Source organism: Rhinolophus ferrumequinum, chromosome 13, assembly GCF_004115265.2.
Source record: "Rhinolophus ferrumequinum isolate MPI-CBG mRhiFer1 chromosome 13, mRhiFer1_v1.p, whole genome shotgun sequence".
Taxonomy (NCBI): domain Eukaryota; kingdom Metazoa; phylum Chordata; class Mammalia; order Chiroptera; family Rhinolophidae; genus Rhinolophus; species Rhinolophus ferrumequinum.
Window position 1 is genome coordinate 58616359 of NC_046296.1, and position 22169 is coordinate 58638527.

The window sequence follows — 22169 nt, forward strand, 5'->3', positions numbered from 1 at the left end:
ACATTAGTGTTTATATTTGTTTTTGCTATTAAAATGCATATAGTTACCTAGTATTTCCCTATTATAGGATTTCTTAAGATGAAAAATTTTCCAAAAAAAATGATCAGTCTTTCAAAAACTGCACTGGCTGGTATAAAAGGTTGAATAGTGTTACAATACTTTGCCTAATACAGTAGCGTGAGCCTGGTATTTTTCCTTTATAGAATTTTGAATTTGGCAAAAAACCAATGCGATTAAGTTTCCTATCTATATTATAAGCTTAACTTGGTCTACCCATCATGTGCTCTGCTTAATTTTTCTCTCTAATCCATACCCTATGGCCTACTTAAAATTGACTTGCAATTAGAAAACCAAGACCTAATAGAAATTTAAAATTCTTTTGAAACAAATCACCATATTGGTCCGAATATACAACATGTCCTTAAAAATGTGGCAGGTTAAGAAAACTAATATGAAATTCCCTTAGATGTAAAAGTCATTTGGTATTAAAAGGCAGTGTTTAGAAATAGGGAAGAAGTGTACTTGGAAATATGAACTCTAAATGAGACTTCAGAATTGGGAGTTTGGGACAACTCTATCAAACACTTGGTAAAGAATTTGATTATCCAGATGTGTGTTAACAGCCAGATCTTGGATTGCTCTTCTGAGCATGCATGCATAGCTACATGGTAATGTGATTCTATTATTCGTATATGGTTTTGTGGAGTACAAAAGAAAAAAGGGACTAGAAGGTTAATAGTTGAATTTGGAATGAAGTAAAAATAATTCAGTATGTAGTACAATAAGGGATGTGATATACAATAATTATAATCTTAAAAAAAAAAAGGCCGATCAGTCTTCACTTGAGTAAGGGTCTAATGAGGCCAGTAATAAAAATCTTAGGAATGGAAGACCCTGAGGGGTAAGTGAAAGCTTGCTTTTGGTGTGATAATAGTAATGAGAGCTATTTTCTAAAAGAAAGTTGCGTGTGTTTTTCACATATATTTTGTAATTTAGTTGTTGAAGGATAAAAAGGATGTATAGTGTGAAAAGTACTGAGGAATAAGCTGCCATCTATGTATTTCACAACTGACTAATATTCGGGCCAATATGGACTTAAAAGTACTACTGTATGGTTTGAACACAAGGTAGAAGCCAAATGTGAAGGGTGAGGAAAACTTATTAATATCCTATTTATCTATATAATCTTTTCTTGGCATAGAGTTGAAGTCTAAGAAACTGGTTCCAGAGATTAGGACACTACCAAAATTTAACCTTATTGGAATTTTCTCTCTAGCATATCATAAAGCAGACAACTTATGATTCCAGGGTTTATAAATCATACCAGGGTATTAAAGCACAGTAATCATATGTGTCAGTGGTAAATATGTGTGGAATAATGAACATATGACTGCTCTGTTAAGTATTTGGTTACTTTATTGGGGTGCATTTATACCCTTTTATGATTAGTAAGTTAGTATATATAGTTATCACAGTAATTATCTTCTCCATAATGTTTCTAAAAATAATTATTGTGATCACTTCTGTTATTTCCCAGCAAGAGTTGGGGATAGGTTTTATTCAGTTAACACTGTGTGTAATTAGGGTTTTTTTTATTTCTTCTTCAGTTGGCAGTTCTGCAAGTAGTAGTGCCACAAGGAGAGAGTCTCTATCTACTAGCTCTGACTTGTACAAAAGATCTAGTAGCAGCCTAGCAGCCATAGGGCAACCATTTTACAATAGTCTGGGATTTTCCTCCTCTCCAAGTCCAATAGGCATGCCTCTGCCAAGCCAAACTCCAGGACATTCACTTACGCCACCGCCATCACTTTCATCACATGGATCCTCATCCAGTTTGCATTTAGGTAAAAAAAACAACCAAAACCCTTTTTATTTGTATGTGTACATGTAAGTGTGTTTGTGTGTGTGTTTATAATATATGTAAAATATTTAATGTTGGATAAAACATGCCAAATTGCTTTTGCTTTTAGATATTAGCCTTTTGAAAAAGTTCTACTGTTGTGAAAATTTAAAGTGAGGGTCTAATGTACATACAGTAAGGTAAAGACCCCTATTGTATCTTATGTTCCTTTTATGAAATACAGCGGTGTGTTTTTTCTTGTCTGTGCTTTTGATTTGTGTATGTTTTAGATCATCTGAAAAGTCAACTATACATGATAGTGAAAGAAATTGCACTATCAAAAGTTTTTCCACATCAAAAGGGAAACATTAATCACATATTTATCTAACTTTAAATAATTTAGTTTAGTACAATGGTGTTAGCTTTGGCCTTTGAATGCCTGCCCAATTTATCAAAAGATTATAAATTTAGTATGTTTGTGAGTTAGAGGATCTTAAGGGTTTGGTCCATATATTTTATTTTCAAATATGCTGTTTAAGAAAAAAAATGGTTTAGGCTTGTACCCTTGACGTTGGAGCATTTAAAAACTTTTGTTTATATCTGAATATTAAAATTGCCCACACCCTAAGATTTTTGAATTAGTGATTATCTTTTTCGCTCTGCGGAGAGCATTCATGTAGTTAACAGTATATTTTGAAGGTTTTTTGGATACCAGAGGCTGTGTATGAATCCCTGAAAGTGTTTCATTAAAATTAGATTTTAGATTTTTGTAATTCTAGTTACCTCAACTAAAACTCAAAGAATGGGATTCTGTTGCTGATTTCTGTGTGCTTGGAAAGATTTAAATCAGCTTGCTGTTTAAAAAGTAATGTTACTATTGTAAGCAGATACAAGTTAGTAATTCTGTTTGACCTCCCCTCCCCCCATCATAAGGGTATAGCTTTATTTCCCTAAACCTCAATATTCAGTAAATGTCCATGTAACAAAGGTATCTTTTGTAGTAATTGTCATTTAGAATTATGTCATTGCAAAGTGGGCTAGATTCCTTTTATAACGACTGGTCCTCCACCCCAAATTCTGGGCCTTTCCTCTTTTAGGTATATTGAATATATATAACCAATTAATTTATTCAGGTGGGGTCCTATGATCTGCTTTGCAGCAGTATTTGTGTAAACTTAGCAGTTTTTAGTCTAACACCTTCCTTCATTGATCGTCTTTTCTCAGTGCAGGAGCCACTCAGTTCCTGATTTCTATTGTTTCTGTTCAGACCTACTTCCACCACCCCTATATAAGACAACATGCCTCTGAAACGTTGAAATGGACACAGAAATTTGAAACATAACAAACCTAAGAATAGACCTTTCACAATAGTTTTATGTTTTATTTGTTAAGATTATATTTGTCATGTCTTGTCATTTTTTTCATAGGTAAGTTTGAGATCAGATTCCTGTCAACTGTTACTGCTTTTGTCGTGCTTCAGAGCCTGTATAAATGGCATTGATTATTCTACATATATTGCTTAGAAATTGGATTATAAATGACTATATATGTGTGTGTGTGTATATATATATGTATACATACATATATATATATATGTAGTTTTAGACTATGAAGAATCCAGCTGTGTAGATACTTAAGGAAGGAATTCTAGTCAGTTATGAGAAATAATCATCACTTGGGCCAGCAGTTCTACATTGTCCTGATACCTTTGTACCCACAGTTAAACTCTTTAGTTTAGCTTCAGCTTGAAACCTGGTATGTCAGTGCATCTCTGGTTGGAATTCTCTGTAGCTTATTTTCTTTTGTGAGCTCTAGTTTCCTTTAGCTTCAATTGTAGTATAACTGGCAGTGTTAGTGACAAGGCATAGATCCGGCTGAGTTGAAAATAATTTAGTAAATTTCATAAATTTGCTCTTTGTATAGTGTTCATGGAAATAATCCTTTGCTTTCCTATGATTCAATCATGATGCAAGATTCATGCTCTTATCTAAAAAAATGTTTTAAATTGTATATCCTTGAAGTAGATTTCTTTCTGAATCAAGTTATCAAGGTTAATGATTTATAAAATACCTGTGGAAATGAATTTGCATATCCATTTAAAAAAAATTTTACTGAGCTCACAGAGGAGTATAATATCATAAGTTCTCAGTTTCGTTGGAATTAGTTCCAACTTATTTTCTTGTGAGATTTAAGATATGTAATCGTCGTTATTGATAGGCCTTGATATCTACATTCTGAAGTATTGGATAAAATATATTAACTTTTTTTTTTTCCCCTACCAGTTTTCCCTTTGCTCATACTACTTATTTGATTCGCAGAAAAAGCCTAATAGCAACATTGCTTGCTTCTGGCTTTCAAAAAAAGATGTTTCACTTTTAAGATAGTTATTTGATTAACATAAATATTTTTAGAAGAATGAGTAGTAGTCCCTTTTTAATTAAAGAAATGTTTCAGTTGATAGGTTTTGATTTTTTAATTTTTTTAAACTATAATTTTTTTGTTAGGATTTGTGATCATCTTACTTTTAAGTAACAAGATAGTAACTTTCTTGTTACTATTGAAGTCAGGAACATAAAAAATAATTTTATTCTTGCATTTTCTTGTATGAAATGTCTAAAAGAGATGCCTTTTTTAAAAGCAATTATAACCACAATATTATCATACCTTTTAAAATTAATGATTTCTCATTAATTTACCTGTTTGACTCAAATGTCTTTTCACAGTTGAGTTGTTTGAATCAAGGTCCAAATAAAGTCCATACATGGCATTTGTTTGATAATATCTTTTAATAGGAAACCATTTCCCCTTCGTCTTTTTTTTTTCTTTCCATGTATTTGTTGAAGAAACTTTGTCCTGTTGAATTTCCCACATTCTTGATTTTGCTTATTGCTTCTGCATGGTAATGTTTAACACGTTCCTCTGTTTTCTGTGTTTTCTGTAAAATGGAATTAAAATCTAGAAGCTTGGTCTGGTTGGTGTTTGGTTTGTTGTTTTCAGCAAGATGTGGCTCTGTACTTTCTGTTGCACCTTATCAGGAGACATGTTTCTGGTTGTCTCCATTGTAAGGTTGTCAGACAGGTCAGTGCCTAAATATTTCTTCAGAGGCTGCAGAGCGGTGATGATACTCTTCTGTCATTCCTTTTGAATTTATTAGCTGGAACTTTTCTATAAAAAAGAACTTTTGCTCATCAATTGTGAGGTTACCTTGAAACATAGTTCATATAGAAGTTAGGATAATGGCTTGATTTCTTTCCTTTATGTTCTGTGAGACTGAATTGATGCCCTTAGCAACTTCTAAAGGTGACTCATGTTTTTAAAATCATTGTTACCTGTAAATTGATGGATTTTAGGATAGTTGATATGTTTCATTTCATTGCAGTCTGAGAGACATCAATTTTATACCTTTTTTTTAATTGTAAAATTTTTCTGTCCATTTGGAGAGCCCCTGCAGATTGGCTGCCATGTTGACTTCAACTCTTCAAAAGCAGCACTTAAATTACTGTGGGTAAGAGAAACAGGTGTGAAAAGAACAAGGAAAGGGCTTTAATGGTTTTTGTCTTGAAATGCAAAGAACAGTGTCAGATTTTGAGCATCAGGTTCGTCATTGAATTCTAAGTGAATTATTTTCTCATGTTATATTGATCTGTAGAGATGGAAAAATATCTTCCACCTGCAGTTGTTTCTTTAATCGTTCTCTCTGATAGAAGTCAGCATCTTATTTCAGGATACTTCGCTCCCTGTGAAAGAATACTAAATATTTCCAGAATTATTTTATTCTTCTACCTGCAGCTAACTAACTCTTTCTTTCATTGTTTCCTTTCTTTTTCTTCTTTTAGTAAACCTTTAAAATACATTAGTGATTTCTGATTTACACTGCTCTTTATGCTCATAGTAATTAGATATGGAACTTAACTGTGTATAAAGCAGTATTCTGTATTTTTAACTTAGGACATATCAAACTAACGGATTTTTCCCTCGTACCTTTTCAATTTTGAACTGTTTTTTTTCTTAAAAGGTTACTAAAAAGTAATGTAAGCTTTGAACTTAGGGAAATTAGTTTATTGAAAGTTGGCTATCAGTGCTGAGCATTCATGAATGTCATTTATTCAGGAATCAAATAGTACTTTAGCTTGCTATGGATTCGATATTTTTTTCTCTCCAAATCACAGCAAGTTTTAAATTAAGTATAGGCAGGATAACAGGAAGTTTTAGGATCACTTTTTCCTGTTAAGTAGTAGTTACATGTGTTAAAATTGCTGACCTTTGGCAGATTTAGTCAGCTGCTTCTCTTAGAATGAAATGTTTAAGAATCAAAACAAGTATGGTCAAATTGGTTGTAAGGCTATACGTCCAGTTTTTCTGAGTTTCATATATGTTCCTTGGAGCAGAAAACTGTATAATTTTTTGAAGCTTTCATTGAAAGTACTATTATCCTTTAAGTAATAAGTTCCCTATAACTAAATAGCATTTGATAGTTTCTAAAGCACCTTCATGTTCATCATTTCATTTCATCCTAATTGTTAATGTAGACTGGCTGAGTGATATGCCCGTTAAAGATGAGAAAATTATAGGTCGTATGAGCCCAAGAGACTTGCCAAAACGAGTAAGTGGCAGAATTGAGGCTAGAACACAGTTCTGACTCCTGATACTGTCCTTGCTTTTTCTGTTGCTGCTATTCTGTAACGAACTGAACAATTTTACAAAGTGTGTAATAGCAGTATTCTAATCAGCCTCTCAGAAACTGTTTATCTCACAATGGCGTAGGTTATGTTTTTTAAAGTTGTATTTAAGATTACCAGACTTCCAGATCCGTTTCTCAATTTGTTATTCTTGAGATTTATAGAAAAGTTCTTGTCCAGATTCTTTTTTCTTTTTTAAGGAAGGCACAGCTCACAGTGGCCGATGCAGGAATCGAACCGGCTACCTTGGTGTTATTAACACCACACTCTAACCAACTGAGCTAACCAGCCACCCCTGTCTAGACATTTTTAAAGTCCAGATATATTATCTACTCCATGAAATCAGAAGGTGTTAATCATAAGACAGGTGTCTCAGGGACTGTCTACAGGACAGCATATCCAGCCTTCAACAGAATATTATTACAGGTTTTCGTGGTGGTGTAAATTTAAGCTCTGCTTCAACCCTTTGTTGTGTCTAAGTCATTTATTGATGAATATGAAATATGTTGTGAAGAATTTCTAAAATTATTACTTGTATGGAAGGATTTGTTTTATGTTTTGGCTTGTACACAAATTTATTGATCTTAGTTCTACTTTGGGGTCACAATGATTAATTTTCACTCTTATAGTTTCACTCTTATGTCATTCTTTAATGATATCTGTGATTTTGTGGTTCTAATGACGGAGAATGTTTTCACCAGTTAATTCAGTTAAACTAATCTCAAGACTAGAAAATACTTGATAATCTGATTCAGTAGTTCAGAATCACTTGTGGTGCTTGTTTAAAATACCTAGTATGAGGTGGTGAACAATTTGGAAATGTGTGGCAACAGTTTTTGCTTGTCACAAAGATTGTGGGATTCTATTGACATTAAAAGATTCTATTAACATTTAGCAGCCAGATACAAACTTTTCAAAGCAGAAAAAGTATTAGCTCACTGAAATTTCTAGTAGCACCCACATAGACACACCTTGGAAAGAAATAATTCATAATTTATTCTAGTTAACGCTTTTAACTCTCAATTCTGGATCCCTTATGTGTTCATAGGAGCCTTTGACCTTGTCCCTCATCATTTCCCTAACGCGTTGTTTTTTTTTCTTCCTACCTACTTTACTTCCATTGACCTGAACTCTTGCTTGCCATCGAATATTTTAAATTTTTGAGGAAAAGCTTATAGGATGAAAGACAGAAAATAGAACAGTCTGATCTTTTTTTGTATGTTTTTAAAGCTTTTTTCCCTTGATGCATATTTTGTAAATTAAAGCTTGTTCTTCCTTTAATTTTTCTGACTAATTTTGTATATCATTACTTCTGTCATTTTATAGCTTTCCCTTTTATTCATTGTCCCTACCTTTCACATTTATATTTCAGCTCCTCACTCAGTTGTTTTTCTAGCGTTGTCTTAGTGAGATAATAAATAATGTGCCTTAAAAATTCTTTTAATCTACCAAGAATTCACCTAGAATTTACATCATTGCACTATTGTTACAGTAAGTAATGTATATTAAGTAAACGTAGAACCAAGTAGCTCCTAAAATATAAGCAGATGTTTCATGAGAGATCTGCAGCTTTAGTGAAATAACCTTTAAAAATGAAAGCAGCATGTTTCTCATGGGGTGACATTCAAAATTGACTTGTATCTTACATGTTGAGAACATTTTCAACATATGCAAGACTTTTTTTTTTTTATAATGTACCCAGAAATAAGTCCAGTGGAGGAAGGGCAAGATCTTTACACTGTGAGCTATAAAATATAGAACACTGACAGGTTAAAGAAGACAAATAGACATACCATGATGGTGGGTTGAAAGACTCAGTACTATAAAGATACCAACTTTCTTCTGGATTTAGCAAAATCTCAATAAGAATTTTTTTTAGGCTTTTTAAAGATATTGACAGGCTGATTTGAACAGTAAATGGAAAAACAGCTAAAAATGGTCAACACAGTCTTGAAGGTATTATATAGTCAGAGAACGTAATAACTTAGTATAAAGCTACAGTAATTCAAATTGTGGTATTGGCACAAGGATAGGTAAACAGACCAGTGGAATAGAATAAAATTTCCAGAAATAGACCTACTCATTTAGTTACCTGATTTGTGGCCAAGGTGCCACTCTTGTATATTTGGGAAGGGTGGTCTTCTCAGTAAGTTGGACTGGAGCTATTGAATATCCAAACGGGAGAAATGAACTTTGACTCCTCTTTTGTATTACATACATACACACAGACGCCCACAAACACAATTTTTATTCTTAAATTAAGTAACTTGCGTATAGTCATGAAGTTACTAAGGAACAAAAATATTGAGGCCAGGTCCATCTGGCTTGTTCTAAGATGTAATACTACCTCTCGAAGAATGCTTTTTATTTCTGTCTCATGTCTATCTGATGTCAATATATTGGCATCTTAATGGTTTATCACTTGCTAACAATTGATCTTTAATCCAAATTAAATATCTTTTACCTCAAGCGTCTCTTAAAATATTTTATTACTAATTTTTAAATTAAAACTGATCAGATAAAGACCTTTTTTATGTTTTTAAAAATAGCATAGTATAATAAGCTTAATATACAGAGGGTGCCAAAAAATGTATACACATTTTAAGAAAGAAAAAAGCTATTAAAATCATGCTGATGGTAACCACTTTGAGCACCTTTTGTAATTGCAGAAGTCAGACGTGACTTGTATTCATCTTTTGCTATTGGTATATATTGAGTATTAACATTTTAATATAGTTTTTTCCTTTCTTAAAATGTGTATACATTTTTTTGGCACCCTCTGTTTATTGATACTAATCCTTATTTTATGTTTATCTTTTGTGTGTAGTTTTATTGGTCTCCATTTCAGAATTTTTGTGTCTGATCAGAATTTTTGCTTATAAATTTATTCAACCAATATTGAATTACTTACATGGCAGACTCTCTGCTTGACAGGAGATCCATTGTTGAGGGAAAAAACCACCATTCCTCCCCACCATCAAGTTTGTAGTTTTGTGGTGAATACAGACAAGTAAATCAGCAGTTACAATATACTGATTGTGATGCTATTGCCTTATTGCACTTTATTTGATAATTTCATTTTCTGAAAATACAGTGATTCTTTCCATTACAATTCTTTTTCCTTCACGGTTTTCTTGTACCAAATTTACCACAGACTGGATTACATGGAGTTGCTTCTGGGTTTATTGTCCCCACTACATTAAAGCAAGAAAACCCAGACCTTTCTCCACCGCTTTAAGAGCTCAACAAATTTTGTATAAATGAATTTAAGTGGTTTTGTTTCTTTATCCTTTATTGATGAATATATTCTTGGACAATGGCTACTTTCTTGTTCAAAAAGTTACTTTACCTCCTACATAGATTTCTACATTAAAGCATTATTTGACTCTTCCCATGTGTTCTTGATCATTGTGTTAGGATCATACTCGTTAGAATATTGTACTTTGAAAAGTTTTATGACAGTCAGTGTGGAGTTTTTATTTTTGTATGTGTGTGCTTTGTTTGGGGGAGTTTGGAGGTGGAGGGTATGTTTTCCTGGTTGAAGTGCTGCTCTCACAGCACCTTCCCCGTTCAGCCCTCTGCCCCCCGCCATAACCACCCCATCAGGGGAGAAAAGGAATGTGCCTAAAATGTTTATCTAGGATCCACGTCATTCTCAGTATTCATCATTTATGAACCAAACCTTAAGATTGCAGAAAATCCTTCTTAGTAATAATGATTTAAGAGAAAAATCTCAGCTCCTACCGTTTCCTTTCACCCCAATCAAGAAAGACAGCTGGCCATGAAATCTCAGGAATATTCAAAAGGAAATGCAGACATAGTCTGATTATTAACTGTCACTAAAAGTATTAACCAAAGAAAGGAATTCAGGTCAAATCTGAAAGGGTGATTTGATACATGCAGGGAAATACTTGTGCCCATGTTTTCATATTAGGCAGCCAGTAAAGTTCAGCTGACTACTTAACTCCTTTTTGGGGGGTTGGTAGTTTTTAAAGTGTCTTCATGTTCCGTAATCACAGAGGTAGTTAGTTTTCACTAAAGATAAAAGATTTCAGGCGATTTTTGAGGCCATATAAAAACTCAACCTTTTTGATGGAATAATAGAAATTGGCAATGTGAGTTAGTCATAGAAATGATATAATACTTGCCTTAGAACTATACTGCATATGTTAAAATCTCAGTCTGTTTCAATGCTCTTTGATGAATGAGGGAAGATTATTAAATATCTTCTGTACAAACGGTCTCCCCTTCCCTGTATATTTTTTTTCCGCCTGCTCCCCCACCCCCTCTTACACACACTCCAGTTCAAGCCGTTGTTTCTCTGTTTAGTTGTGTAGGACACAGCTCCCTGGTCCATGCTGGTATTATGAGCCTTGCGCTCCGCCCCCCACCCCCCGTCCCAGGTTGCTAGTTGTAGGTCAGCTGCTGGCGGCCACTCATGGCAGCACACTGCAGCCCACGGCCACTCATGCTGGCTACTGGCCACTCACACTGTTCACCGGCCACTCGTGGCAGCCCACGGCAGTTCATGCCAACCTCCGGCTGCTCACATAGCCCAGCTCCAGGGAGAACCGTTGTTACAGTCTTAGCTATAGAGGGCACAGTTCACTGGCCCACGTGGGAATCGAACCTGCGACATCGGCGTTAGCATGGCTCCAACCACCTGAGCCAGTGGGCCAGCCCACCTGTATATTTTGTAAAAGGCTAAAAAGTAAGATTACTTAATTGCTTTTAGAAAAAAATTACGAGCAATAGAAATGGAAACATTTTTATTTTGGTTTGCAGGTTTGCAGTTTACATATTGTCATAAAATGTGCAAAGTTAAGATAGCACACTTGACATGTTTATGCTTTTTGCTTTTTATATTATCCTATTAAAATCATGTAGAAAGCTTATACTTTTAACTAGGATCACATTGGTTTTTTTAACTCATTTCTTTCCCCAATAAAAATTTTGTGTCTTTATGTGGCAAATACATAGTTCATAATCAGAGAAACTTTACGTAGTTTATTCCCCATGTAACCTCAAGCATATCCCCGATTTAAGAATGGCATATAGCATTAAATGCTCTTCATGAGTTACAACAGTATAACTGAAAGCTTGAAGTGAATTATTCAGACATAATAGTAAAAAAGAAAAAGGAAAAACCTCAGTCTAATTATTAACTGTGCATCCTTGAATAAGGTTTTTAGCTTCTCTAAGCCTATTGTTTCATAAGTAAAATGGAGGTATCTTTGTCTCATAGGGTTGTTCAGGGAATAGTATATGTATTAGTTTTGGAGACTGCTGTAATAAATTATTACAACTAAGTGGTTTAAAACAAGAAATTGGTTGTTGCACAGTTCCGAAGGCCAGAAGTGAAATCCAGGTGTTGGCCAGGGCCATGCTCCCTGTGAAAGCCATAGAGGGCAGTCTTTGGCTTGTAGACGCATCACTCCGGTCTCCACCTCTTCCATTACATGGCATTCTTCTTGTGTGTCTCTGTCCTGATTTTTCTCTTATAAGGACACCAGTTAAATGAGAGCCCAACCTAATCCAGTGTGACTTCATTTTTACTTGATTACATCTGCAAAGGCCCTATTTCCAAATAAAGTCAAATTCACAGGAACCAAGAGTTAAGACTTGAACATACCTTTTGTGGAAATACAGTTCAACCCAGCATATAATCTTTCCTCTGGTCTCCCAAAATTCATGTTTAGCCCACATGCAAAATACATTCACCCCATCCCAGCATCCCCAAGAGCCTCAATCCATTCTACATCAACTGAAAGTCCCAAATCTCATTCTAAACCAGGTGAGACTGTGTATGGCCTGTCCTGGGTCAAAATTCCTCTCCATGTACAGTAGTGGGACAGCCATCGGATAGACATTCCCCTTCCAAAAGGGAGAAATTGGAAGAAATAAAGGGGTTACTAGTCCCGAGCAAGTCTAAAACCCAGCGGGGAAATTTCATTTGGGTTCAGGACCTGAGAATAATCACTTCTGGCCAAATACTCTGTCCTCTGGATCTGCTGGGGCAGTAGTAGCCACCACCACCACCACCACCCCCACCCCCCGGCCTCTGTGTGTGTGGCCTTCTCCTCAGAGTCATTCTTCATTTTGTCCCGTTCCATCCCTTTCAGTCCAGGCTGGCAGTGTTTTCTGTTGATAATAAAATTCTCAAAAACGGTGGTCTTCCATTAATGTCAGGGAGATATCCAGCCACGTTCATTGGCTCTGTTTGCTGAGAACTCTATCTGGGTAAGCCAAGACTTTTTCAGATCTTCAAGTGTTTTTTTGTTTGGCTAAACAGTTCTTTCTTCGGATTCTTTTCTCTCTTACGTTACCGTAAGGAACTAGGAGAATCAGCCCACACCTTTAACACTTTGCTTGGAAATCTCATCTGAATACCCCAGTTTATCCCATACAAGTTCTGCTTTCCACCCAACATAACACATTGCAGCTAGGTTTTCTGCCACTTTATAACAAGGATTGCCTTTCCTCCAGTTTCAAAAACATTTCTCATTTCCTTCAGAGACCTCAATTGGAGTAGCTTTGGCACTCATTTCTACCAGCATTGATCATGGTGATGCGTGTATTCTCTAAGACAATAGAAGCTTTCTTTTTCGTGCTCCTCAGTCTGTCTGGGTCCTCACCAGAACTGCCTTTGTAATATCCATATATCCACGTTTCTACCAAGTATCTCTTCAGGGCAATCTAGGCTTTTTCTGTTACGCACCTCAGAATTCTCGTAACCTCTACCCATTTCCCAATTCCAAAGTCACTTCCACATTTTTACATATTTGTTACAGTAGCTCTCCACTGTCAGTACCAAAATCTACATTAGTTTCCTAGGGCTGCTGTGGCAAATTACCACAGCTGAGTGGTTTAAAACAAAAGACAGACTTGGGGAGACAGTTCAGCATAGTACTGAATTTTATGCAGGGTTTACTATCTCCTTGTCCGATAAAGAATGCTCAATAAACGGTAGCTGCCTATTTAAAACAGTTCCTGTGTACAGGAAGGCAATGAGACTGTATTAATGAGCAGGTACTAGGTTACCTCTTTGTTTTTCTACAAAAGAATACGTGCCATGTATCCTCAGCAGCTAGTGTGTAGTATCAACTTTGAGTACTAAGTCATTAAGTGGACTTCATACAGTAGGCAAAACTGATTATGTTGAACACATAAAACCTATTTAAAATGAGATGACAGAACTCAGGACAATGGTCTGACCAATGTTGTCCTTTGAAAAATTATAGCTTTTAATATCAGAAATGTGAAATCAATATCCCCACGTAATTAGTGTGCATGTTGAGAAGCACTGCCCTGAAGTCTTTCCGACAAAGTCTAGCAACATGCAGATAAATGTACTAATAAGTCATGTTATCCAAGGCTGTTAAGAGTCTACTCTAAATATTCCGTATACTTCTGAAAACTGATCAGAGAAAAAATACTAAACTAAAAGTACTAAGTGGATCTCTGCCTACTCCCAACTAACTAGTCGTCTTCCATTATATTATTTCTCTCTTTTTTTAATTGGGGAATATTGGGGAGCTGTGTGTTTTTCTAGGCCCCATCAGCTCCAAATCAAGTCGTTGTTTTCAATCTAGTTGTGGAGGGTGCAGCTCACTGGCCCATGTGGGAATCGAACTGGCGACCTTGGTATTAATGAGCACTGCACTTTAACCAACTTAACCAACCGGCCGCCCCTCATATTATCATTTCTCGACCTTCCTAGAACCTTCTGAAACAGACTCTGCCTAATAGCCTATATGTAGTTGTATTCTTCTCAGGACCCAAAATCTACTTGGATTATGAATTTTACTTGAGAATAGTAGTTAACAACCTGCTATAAAATGAAATCTTAAATTATCTTGATTATAATTCATTAGCCTTCAGATTTTTCTACCAGAATACATTGGATTTTTTTAAAATAAAAATTATGCACTGAGGGTAAGTCAGTAGGTCTCATATAAGATTCAGAAATCTGTACTTTTAAAAGAATACACAAATCTGATAGACACATTGAGGAGCTACTACTATTCCATATACTAGGTGGGTGGAGAATAATGAAAAGTAAAGACTAACCAGGTTCATTTATTTTGTGGTTGTTTCAGTTGTTACATTGTTTTTCTCCCCTGTGTTTTTTTCCCTAGTATTTTAAAATAGTTGATTTCTGATACTTAGTAGGGAAGGATTCTAAAGCAATAGACTTCTCCAGGAAATTAATGAAAATTTACAAAATCATATTATTTCTACTAGGATACTTGTGAGGTGTTTGCCTTCCCTTCACTGTCATGAATGAACTTGAAAGATACCTATTTAAAAATACGTAGATGGTACCTCGGTTTTCTAACGTAATCTGTTCCGGAAGACCGTTCGAGTTCTGAAACATTCGAAAACGTTAGTTTCCCCATAGAAAATAATGCAAAATGGATTAGTCCATTCCAGACCTTTAAAATCAACCCCTAAAACTGCAAATTTAGCATAAATTTTACTATCTAATGATACCATAGATCAAGTTCATAAACTGCAATGTTTGTCAGCGTAGACGTTCGAAAACCGAAGTACCACTGTAGTGTGTAAACAGCAGCAGTATTGGCCTCAGACTCTCCTGGCTGACTAGCTGCATGTCACAGCACTTGAGGGCCATAGTGACTTCATTGGTGAAATCGTAGTACAGATCTTTGTGTCCCATACATTCTTACTCAGATAGTGATTAAAAAGTGGTAAATGATAGAGGGATGTCACTGATGAAAGGACTATTATGCCTTTAACACATTTGGTTCAGAATGCATCTGTTTTTAGACTAGTAGTGGTATGAATATATATTACCTTTTTGTATGTTTGTCTTTAACAAATTTTGGAATAATTTCAGACTTCTAGGGAAGTTGTAACACTGATCCAAAAACTTCTAGCATACTCTTTACCTATGTACTCTAAATGTTGTTTTACTACATTTGCTTTATCATTTTTTTCCCTCTTCTCTCTTCCTCTACCCTTACACCCATTTTTTCCCCTAATACTTTTAAAAGGAAGTCGCAGACATAATGTCCCTTAGTCATAAATACATCAGTGTATGTTTCCTGAAAACAAGGGCATGCTTTTATATAATCACAATTATTAAAGTCAGGAAGTTAACAATAATATGATATTATCAAATGACCTCAGTGTTTTTGAAGATTATAGGCCAATTGTTTTGTAGAATGTCCCGGAGTCCCCAAGTAGATTTTGGATGCCAGGTTTTCAGTGTTTAGGCGACCAAATTAAATTGGGTTTTAAATGCTTCTTAATTTGTAAGGAAAGTAAAGGAAGATATTCTGCCCTAAATGAAGTTTTTTTGTAACTGAAAATACTAATTAGCCTTCTAGAACTGAAATTTCGAGATTTCTTTTTTTAAACACAAGGTAGTTTAACATATTGAGTTGTCAGAGTGCATCAGGAGTTGGTGTTAATATTAGGTTGGTGCAAAAGTAATTGCGGTTTAAAAAAAAATAATTGCAAAAACTGCAATTACTTTTGCACCAACCTAACAATAGAAGCTAATAGGATGTAATTAAAGACTGTCAAGACATGGGAGAAACTTCTGTTGGATATTGATAGAACTACTTGGATGGTACCAAATAAAATTGGCATAGTCATTTCTTGAGGTAAGTATGTATTTTGAATTTGGTGTTGAAAATTTTCAGTGCCTTAAGGATAAATAAGTAGAATTAGGTCTTATGTTTGAGGTAATGGCAAGCAATGGTACAGAGCTAGTAATAAGAGAGGGAGAAGTGAACGATTAGGGTACAGCTAGGACATCTGTGTGAGAAATAGGTTTGGAATAATGACATGAAAACTAGGCTGAAGAATTTAGAGGATGCACTCTAGCAGGATGCTGCAGGTTTTTAGTGTAAAGGGTACCATCAAAGTGACTTTTGAACTGGAAAATGTAATTGTTTGTAAAACTGAATTGCAATGATAAGCAAAGCACCCCAATCCTACAAAAAGATTAAAGAACTATTAGCGACTTGAAAGGCTAGTGATCAGTTTTTGTTGTGAACAATTAATAGAATTGTATACGTAAATAGGGACTAGTAGGTTAATAGTGAGGAAATCGAGAGAGTATTAAGACACTGAGTTCTTTCACTTTTAGATAGTTCATACGTGAGCACTGACTTATGTAGGACTTGAATGAACATGAGAATTTGATGTTAGTGATTTTGGTGTATAAAATGGCTCGTTAAATTACACAGTTGTAAGGAAACATATTGCAGAACTGGCCCTCAGGCTGTTGATGTTACATAAAATATTCTGAATATTTATTTATTGTGTACTTACTGTCTGTCAGACATGGTATTAGGCACCAGGTTTCTGCCGTGAATGTAATTTTATGGTGCTTACGTTGGAAAAGGTGCTGAGGATTCGTGTAAATATGTGTAATCTATTGGATGATGGGAAATTCAATGAAGAAAATAAAGCTAGGGCAGTGGGGACTGAAAGTAAAAGAGGAATGTCCTAACCAGTTCACTCCAGGATTATAACACTTCCTGCTCCTTGTACCTGTAACTCTTTTTGGTCTTCAACACCTCTGTATAACTTTGCACTGACAGTGTGTCCTGTATACCTGGACTGTATATGCAGCACTACTTTACATAGAGACAGCATACAGTAGCATAAAGCTGATGGTGGATTTTGTTTATCTGAACAACTAAATCTGCATTTTGCAGTTTTCTATACATTTTCTTTTTTAAAAGGACACTGTCAAGTACTTTTAAATGATTATTTGTAGTAAGAACAATTTCTTGCTTGTATTTATTTTTGTTTCTATTGACTACCCTTTAATATTGTTTGGAATGGGATATAAGTTAAAGAAGATTTTTATTTATTTGTCTTAAATGATCAATATTAAAGCTCTAGGAATAATAAATGCTATTCATTACTACCATTTATCTGTAAAATAATATCTTATGGAGAGTATATTTTAAATAAAACATTTTAAAACAGTATGTAACTTGTATTATCTAATATTGTAGGGTTTTTTAACTTCAAAAAATAATCAGTATGTTAACTAAGAAATGATTTTTTTTTTTACATAGATGTATATATATGACTTAAGGCATTTTTTGTATATTCCAAAAAAGTACAGATTTAGCCCTCAGTGTTCATTAACACTAGGAGTAAATAGTCAAACTGTTTCATTGGCTTAAAATCTGAGTTTGCTAGCTATTTGTAACTTCTTAATGTAACTGAAAGTTTTGTTTGGTTTCAGTATTCTGGTATTGATATTAGTATTTATGACACTAGTTATAATTATCTTTTAAACTATGCTAAGAATAAATACAGGTTTCATGTATGATATTACATGTTATAATTGTGTTGTAAACTAAACTGCCAAGAACAAATGCAGGTATACTTTCCTCATGTTTTCTAGTCTCTTTTTTGCCCCTTATCCCATAGCCACACATAACGTTAAGTAAATGTGTGAGATTTCCCCTCCAATTTTAATTTCCCGTTATAACATATAGGAATTAGTGCGTGAATATTTGTTTACTGATTGAATTTTTAGTTTATTAAATCTTATTTGAGGAATGATTTTGTCAAAAAAATTTGCTGACCACGACTGCTTTGTTGTAGGAGGACTGACAAATGGTAGTGGTCGATATATTTCTGCAGCGCCTGGAGCAGAAGCAAAATACCGAAGTGCTTCAAGCACTTCCAGTCTCTTTAGCTCCAGCAGCCAGCTCTTTCCTCCTTCTCGGCTTCGGTATAATAGGTCTGATATTATGCCTTCTGGCCGAAGTAGATTATTGGAAGATTTCAGAAACAACCGTTTCCCAAACCTTCAACTTAGAGACTTGATTGGACACATAGTTGAGTTTTCTCAAGACCAGCATGGTTCTAGGTAAGTGATGATTTTTGCTACTTTCCACTGCATTTTTGTTTTGAAAATTGCTGCTGGTAAGACCCTAAATTTCTCTTGACTAGAATCATTTGATGTGCATAGAAGTTGGAAGCTTTTAAAAAATAAATACACAATATGGATTATATTTTTCCTTTCATATTAGGATAAGTGATAAAAATACAGATTTAAATTTATTTTTTCAGATTTTCTGGTTTTCTCTGATGAGAACTTTTTATAATGAAAATACAGCAGTGCCTTTTTATTGGATTATTTCTATTACATTGAATACATTTAACTTCTTTAAATTTTCTGAAAATACTGTGAAATTTGTTTCTGGACTTTAAGCATCCCTCGTTATTTAAAAACAAAAATTAAAAAACGTTAAATGCTTTTGTTTTTCTTTATAGATTTACATTCAATGTGACTTAGCTTAAATTGAAATATTCACTTGTGTTATAGAAAAATTTGATGGCTTTGTTCATGAAATACAATACATGTACTGTAATGCTTGAGGTATATGGGAATTAGTTTTGTCAGAATACAGCACGGGAAGGAAAGTAGTAATAGAATTCTAACACATTTATCAAATTGAGATATTTTCTCTTTTTATAGTTTAAAGATAAACCTGAAATTTAAAAAAAATAGTCTTTGATTAGATAGTTGCATATAAATTTTATCTCCCTATAGATAAAAATTTCTTAAGAGTAGCAAGTGATCCTTGTATCACTCACGAGGGCTAGGATATTAGAAATTTATTTGCGTTTGATGAATTTTATTTCTAAGAATTTATTTTATTCTAAAAAGATATTTAGTAATATTGTTTGTATATTATGAAAAAGACATGAATTATATTGCCACCCCAGCTTTTTTTCATGTCCATTCACATGAAATATCTTTTTTCATCCCTTTACTTTCAGTCTGTGTGTGTCTTTCTATCTGAAATGGGTCCCTTGTAGACATATGTGCGGGTCTTGTTTTCTCATCCATTCAGCTACCCTGTGTCTTTTGATTTGAGCATTTAATCCATTTACATTTAAAGTGATTATTGATAGATATAGTTATTGCCTTTTTCTACTTATGTTCCTGCCGCCCACCTCCCAACCCCCACCCTACTTCCCTCCTTCTTCTTAAAGAAATCCCTTCAACATTTCTTGTAGTACTGGTTTGGTTGTGGTGAACTCCTTTAGCTTTTTTTTTTTTTTGGTCTGGGACCTCTTTGTCTCCTTCAATTCTAAATGATAGCCTGCTAGGTAGCCTTATCTTGGGTGTAGGTCCTTGCTTTTCATCACTTTGAATTTTTCGTGCCAGTCAGTCCCTTCTGGCCTGCAAAGTTTCTGTTGGGAAATCAGCTGACAGTCTTATGGGAGCTCTCTTGCGGTTAACTAACTGCTTTTCTCTTGCTGCTTTTAAGATTCTCTCTTGAATAACCAGTAAACTGTAATTTTCTTTTTCATTAATTATAATGCAACCAGAACTAACTTAAGAATTAAACATCTATGTCCAGATTTTTTTGCCAGTCTAATTAGTAGTTATTTTAAGTTAAGATGTTAGAAAAGAAATGCTTCATAACTTTTGTTCTTTTTGTTTTACATTGGCTGTCCACAGTATAAAATGTGTTAGTACTATTTCTGGAAATAATTTTATTCGTGGGTATATATGTAGGGTTGGAGGTATGCAATACTCACGTCAGATACAGATTTTGCAGAAGCTTATTTCCAATGTACTGTCGTGGCATATAAATATTTTCCCACATAGGTTCATACAACAAAAGCTAGAGAGAGCTACTCCAGCTGAACGACAGATGGTATTTAATGAAATTCTACAAGCAGCATATCAATTAATGACAGATGTTTTTGGCAACTATGTTATACAGAAGTTTTTTGAGGTAAGCATCCATACATGTTTGCATATCCAACTATATGCTTAATGCTTAGAAAAACTCTGAAAGTTGGGTAAGAATCATTTTCACATAAAAATATATGAGCTTGGGAGAAAATATGTGTAAATCATATATCTGATAAAAGATTTTATATCTACAAAATTTAAAGAACAACTAAAACTTAACAAAAGATAACAGCAAAAGTACTTGAATAGACATTTTTCCATAGAAGATACACAAATGGCCAATAAGCACATGAAAAGAAGCTCAACATCCTTAGTTATTAGGGAAACACAAATCAAAACCCCAGTGAGGTTCTATTTTACATCTACTGGGATGACTATAATAAAAAAATGGAAAATAACAAATGTTGGTAGAGATGTGAAGAAGTTGGAACCCATATACATTGTTGGTGGGAATGTATAATGGTATAGCTGCTGTGAATAACAGTTTGGCAGTTCCTCAAAAAACTAAATATGAAATTACCATACAATCCAGCAATTCTGCTCCAAGGTATATTCCCAGAAGAACTGAAAATGGATTCAAGCACCACGTGTTCATTTCAGCATTATGCAGAATAGCCAAAAAGTAGAAAACAACCCAAATGTCCAGCAGATGAACAAATAACATGTTGTATATGCATATAATAGACTTGTTATTCAGCCGCAAGAAAGAAGTTCTGATACATGCTACAACATGGATGAATCTTAAGTAAAATAAACCAGATACAAAAGGACAAATACCAGGCTCCACTTATAGGAAATATCTAGAATAAGCAAATTCAGGGCGACAGAAAGTAGATTAGAGTTTACTGGGGTATGGGGGAAAGGGAATAGGGAGTTACGGTTTTTAATGCATTTGGGGCAGTGGAAGAAGAGATTTAGAAACATTGTGTTTGATGATGGCACAGTAGTGTAAATACAATTAATGCCACTGAATTAGACACTTAAAAATGGTTAAAATGACGTATTTTATGGTATATATTTATCACAAAAAGTTTTTAAAGTATAGTTGACATACAGTATACTTTCAGGTATACAACAGTGATTCAACATTTATATACCTTATGAATCACAAAAACATTTGTAAAAAATATTTTTAAAAATATATGGGCCTACTTTTAATGGAAAGGTTAATATTATTCACGATTAATATCTGAAAATATAAAGCATTGGGAGTCTTAGGTGAAGCAATAAATAATAGTATAGTCTTTATTTGGATTTGTTTGGTGTCATTATTTTGTAATTTACCTGATTTTTAGTTTATAATTAAACATCTGTTTTGCAGCTTGTTATGTCAGAATATAGTTGAGAATTACATAGTTTGTATGGCTCAGAAGTTCATTATCTTAATAGTATGACTTAGCCCCCCAAAGAGTAATACAGCTATCATTTCAAGCATCTCTGTCTGTATCTTAATTAGCTTTTAACTAAGTGTCTCCTCCCTGTGTAATTACCAAAGGTGATATTTTTCAGTAGGCTGCAAACAGTGGGTTACTCAAATTTAACAAAGTAAAATTATGGTCACTTTTTATTAATATCATTTTCTTCTCTGTTAGTTTGGGAGTTTGGATCAAAAATTAGCCCTGGCTACCCGTATTCGTGGTCATGTTCTACCCTTAGCCTTGCAGATGTATGGCTGCCGTGTTATTCAGAAAGCATTAGAGTCTATTTCATCTGACCAGCAGGTAATTGTAAGTTAAGACAAAATTTTTGTATTTTATTGAATTTTTAAATTACTTTATTTTTTTGTCTTACAGTAATCGTAAGAGTAAAATGTTAAATGTTTGTTTTTGCTATCACTTGCTTATATGGTCTTCTATCACATCAGGAATACATTTTACTATTGCCAATATTTATTTGGATGGTACTTATATTTCTATCATAAGAATGAAATTTTAAA

At 34.3% G+C, this 22169-nt stretch overlaps 1 protein-coding gene and 1 non-coding gene across 13 annotated transcripts in view; one reads left to right on the forward strand and one right to left on the reverse strand.

Moving 5' to 3' along the window:
• PUM2 (pumilio RNA binding family member 2) overlaps positions 1-22169 on the forward strand; it is an 88720-nt gene that overhangs the window by 57248 nt on the left and 9303 nt on the right. For 4 of the 12 annotated variants that reach the window (XM_033124241.1, XM_033124240.1, XM_033124243.1 and 1 more), the window contains 4 exons: positions 1608-1844; positions 18121-18388; positions 20144-20273; positions 21826-21960. In XM_033124241.1, the coding sequence (XP_032980132.1) occupies positions 1608-1844; positions 18121-18388; positions 20144-20273; positions 21826-21960 (770 nt within the window). The remainder of the gene's footprint in view (positions 1-1607; positions 1845-18120; positions 18389-20143; positions 20274-21825; positions 21961-22169) is intronic. The other 8 variants (XM_033124245.1, XM_033124244.1, XM_033124242.1 and 5 more) reach the window with 3 other exon arrangements.
• TRNAI-AAU (transfer RNA isoleucine (anticodon AAU)) lies at positions 6737-6810 on the reverse strand. Its single transcript has one exon. It is a non-coding gene; the product is annotated as a tRNA-Ile (tRNA).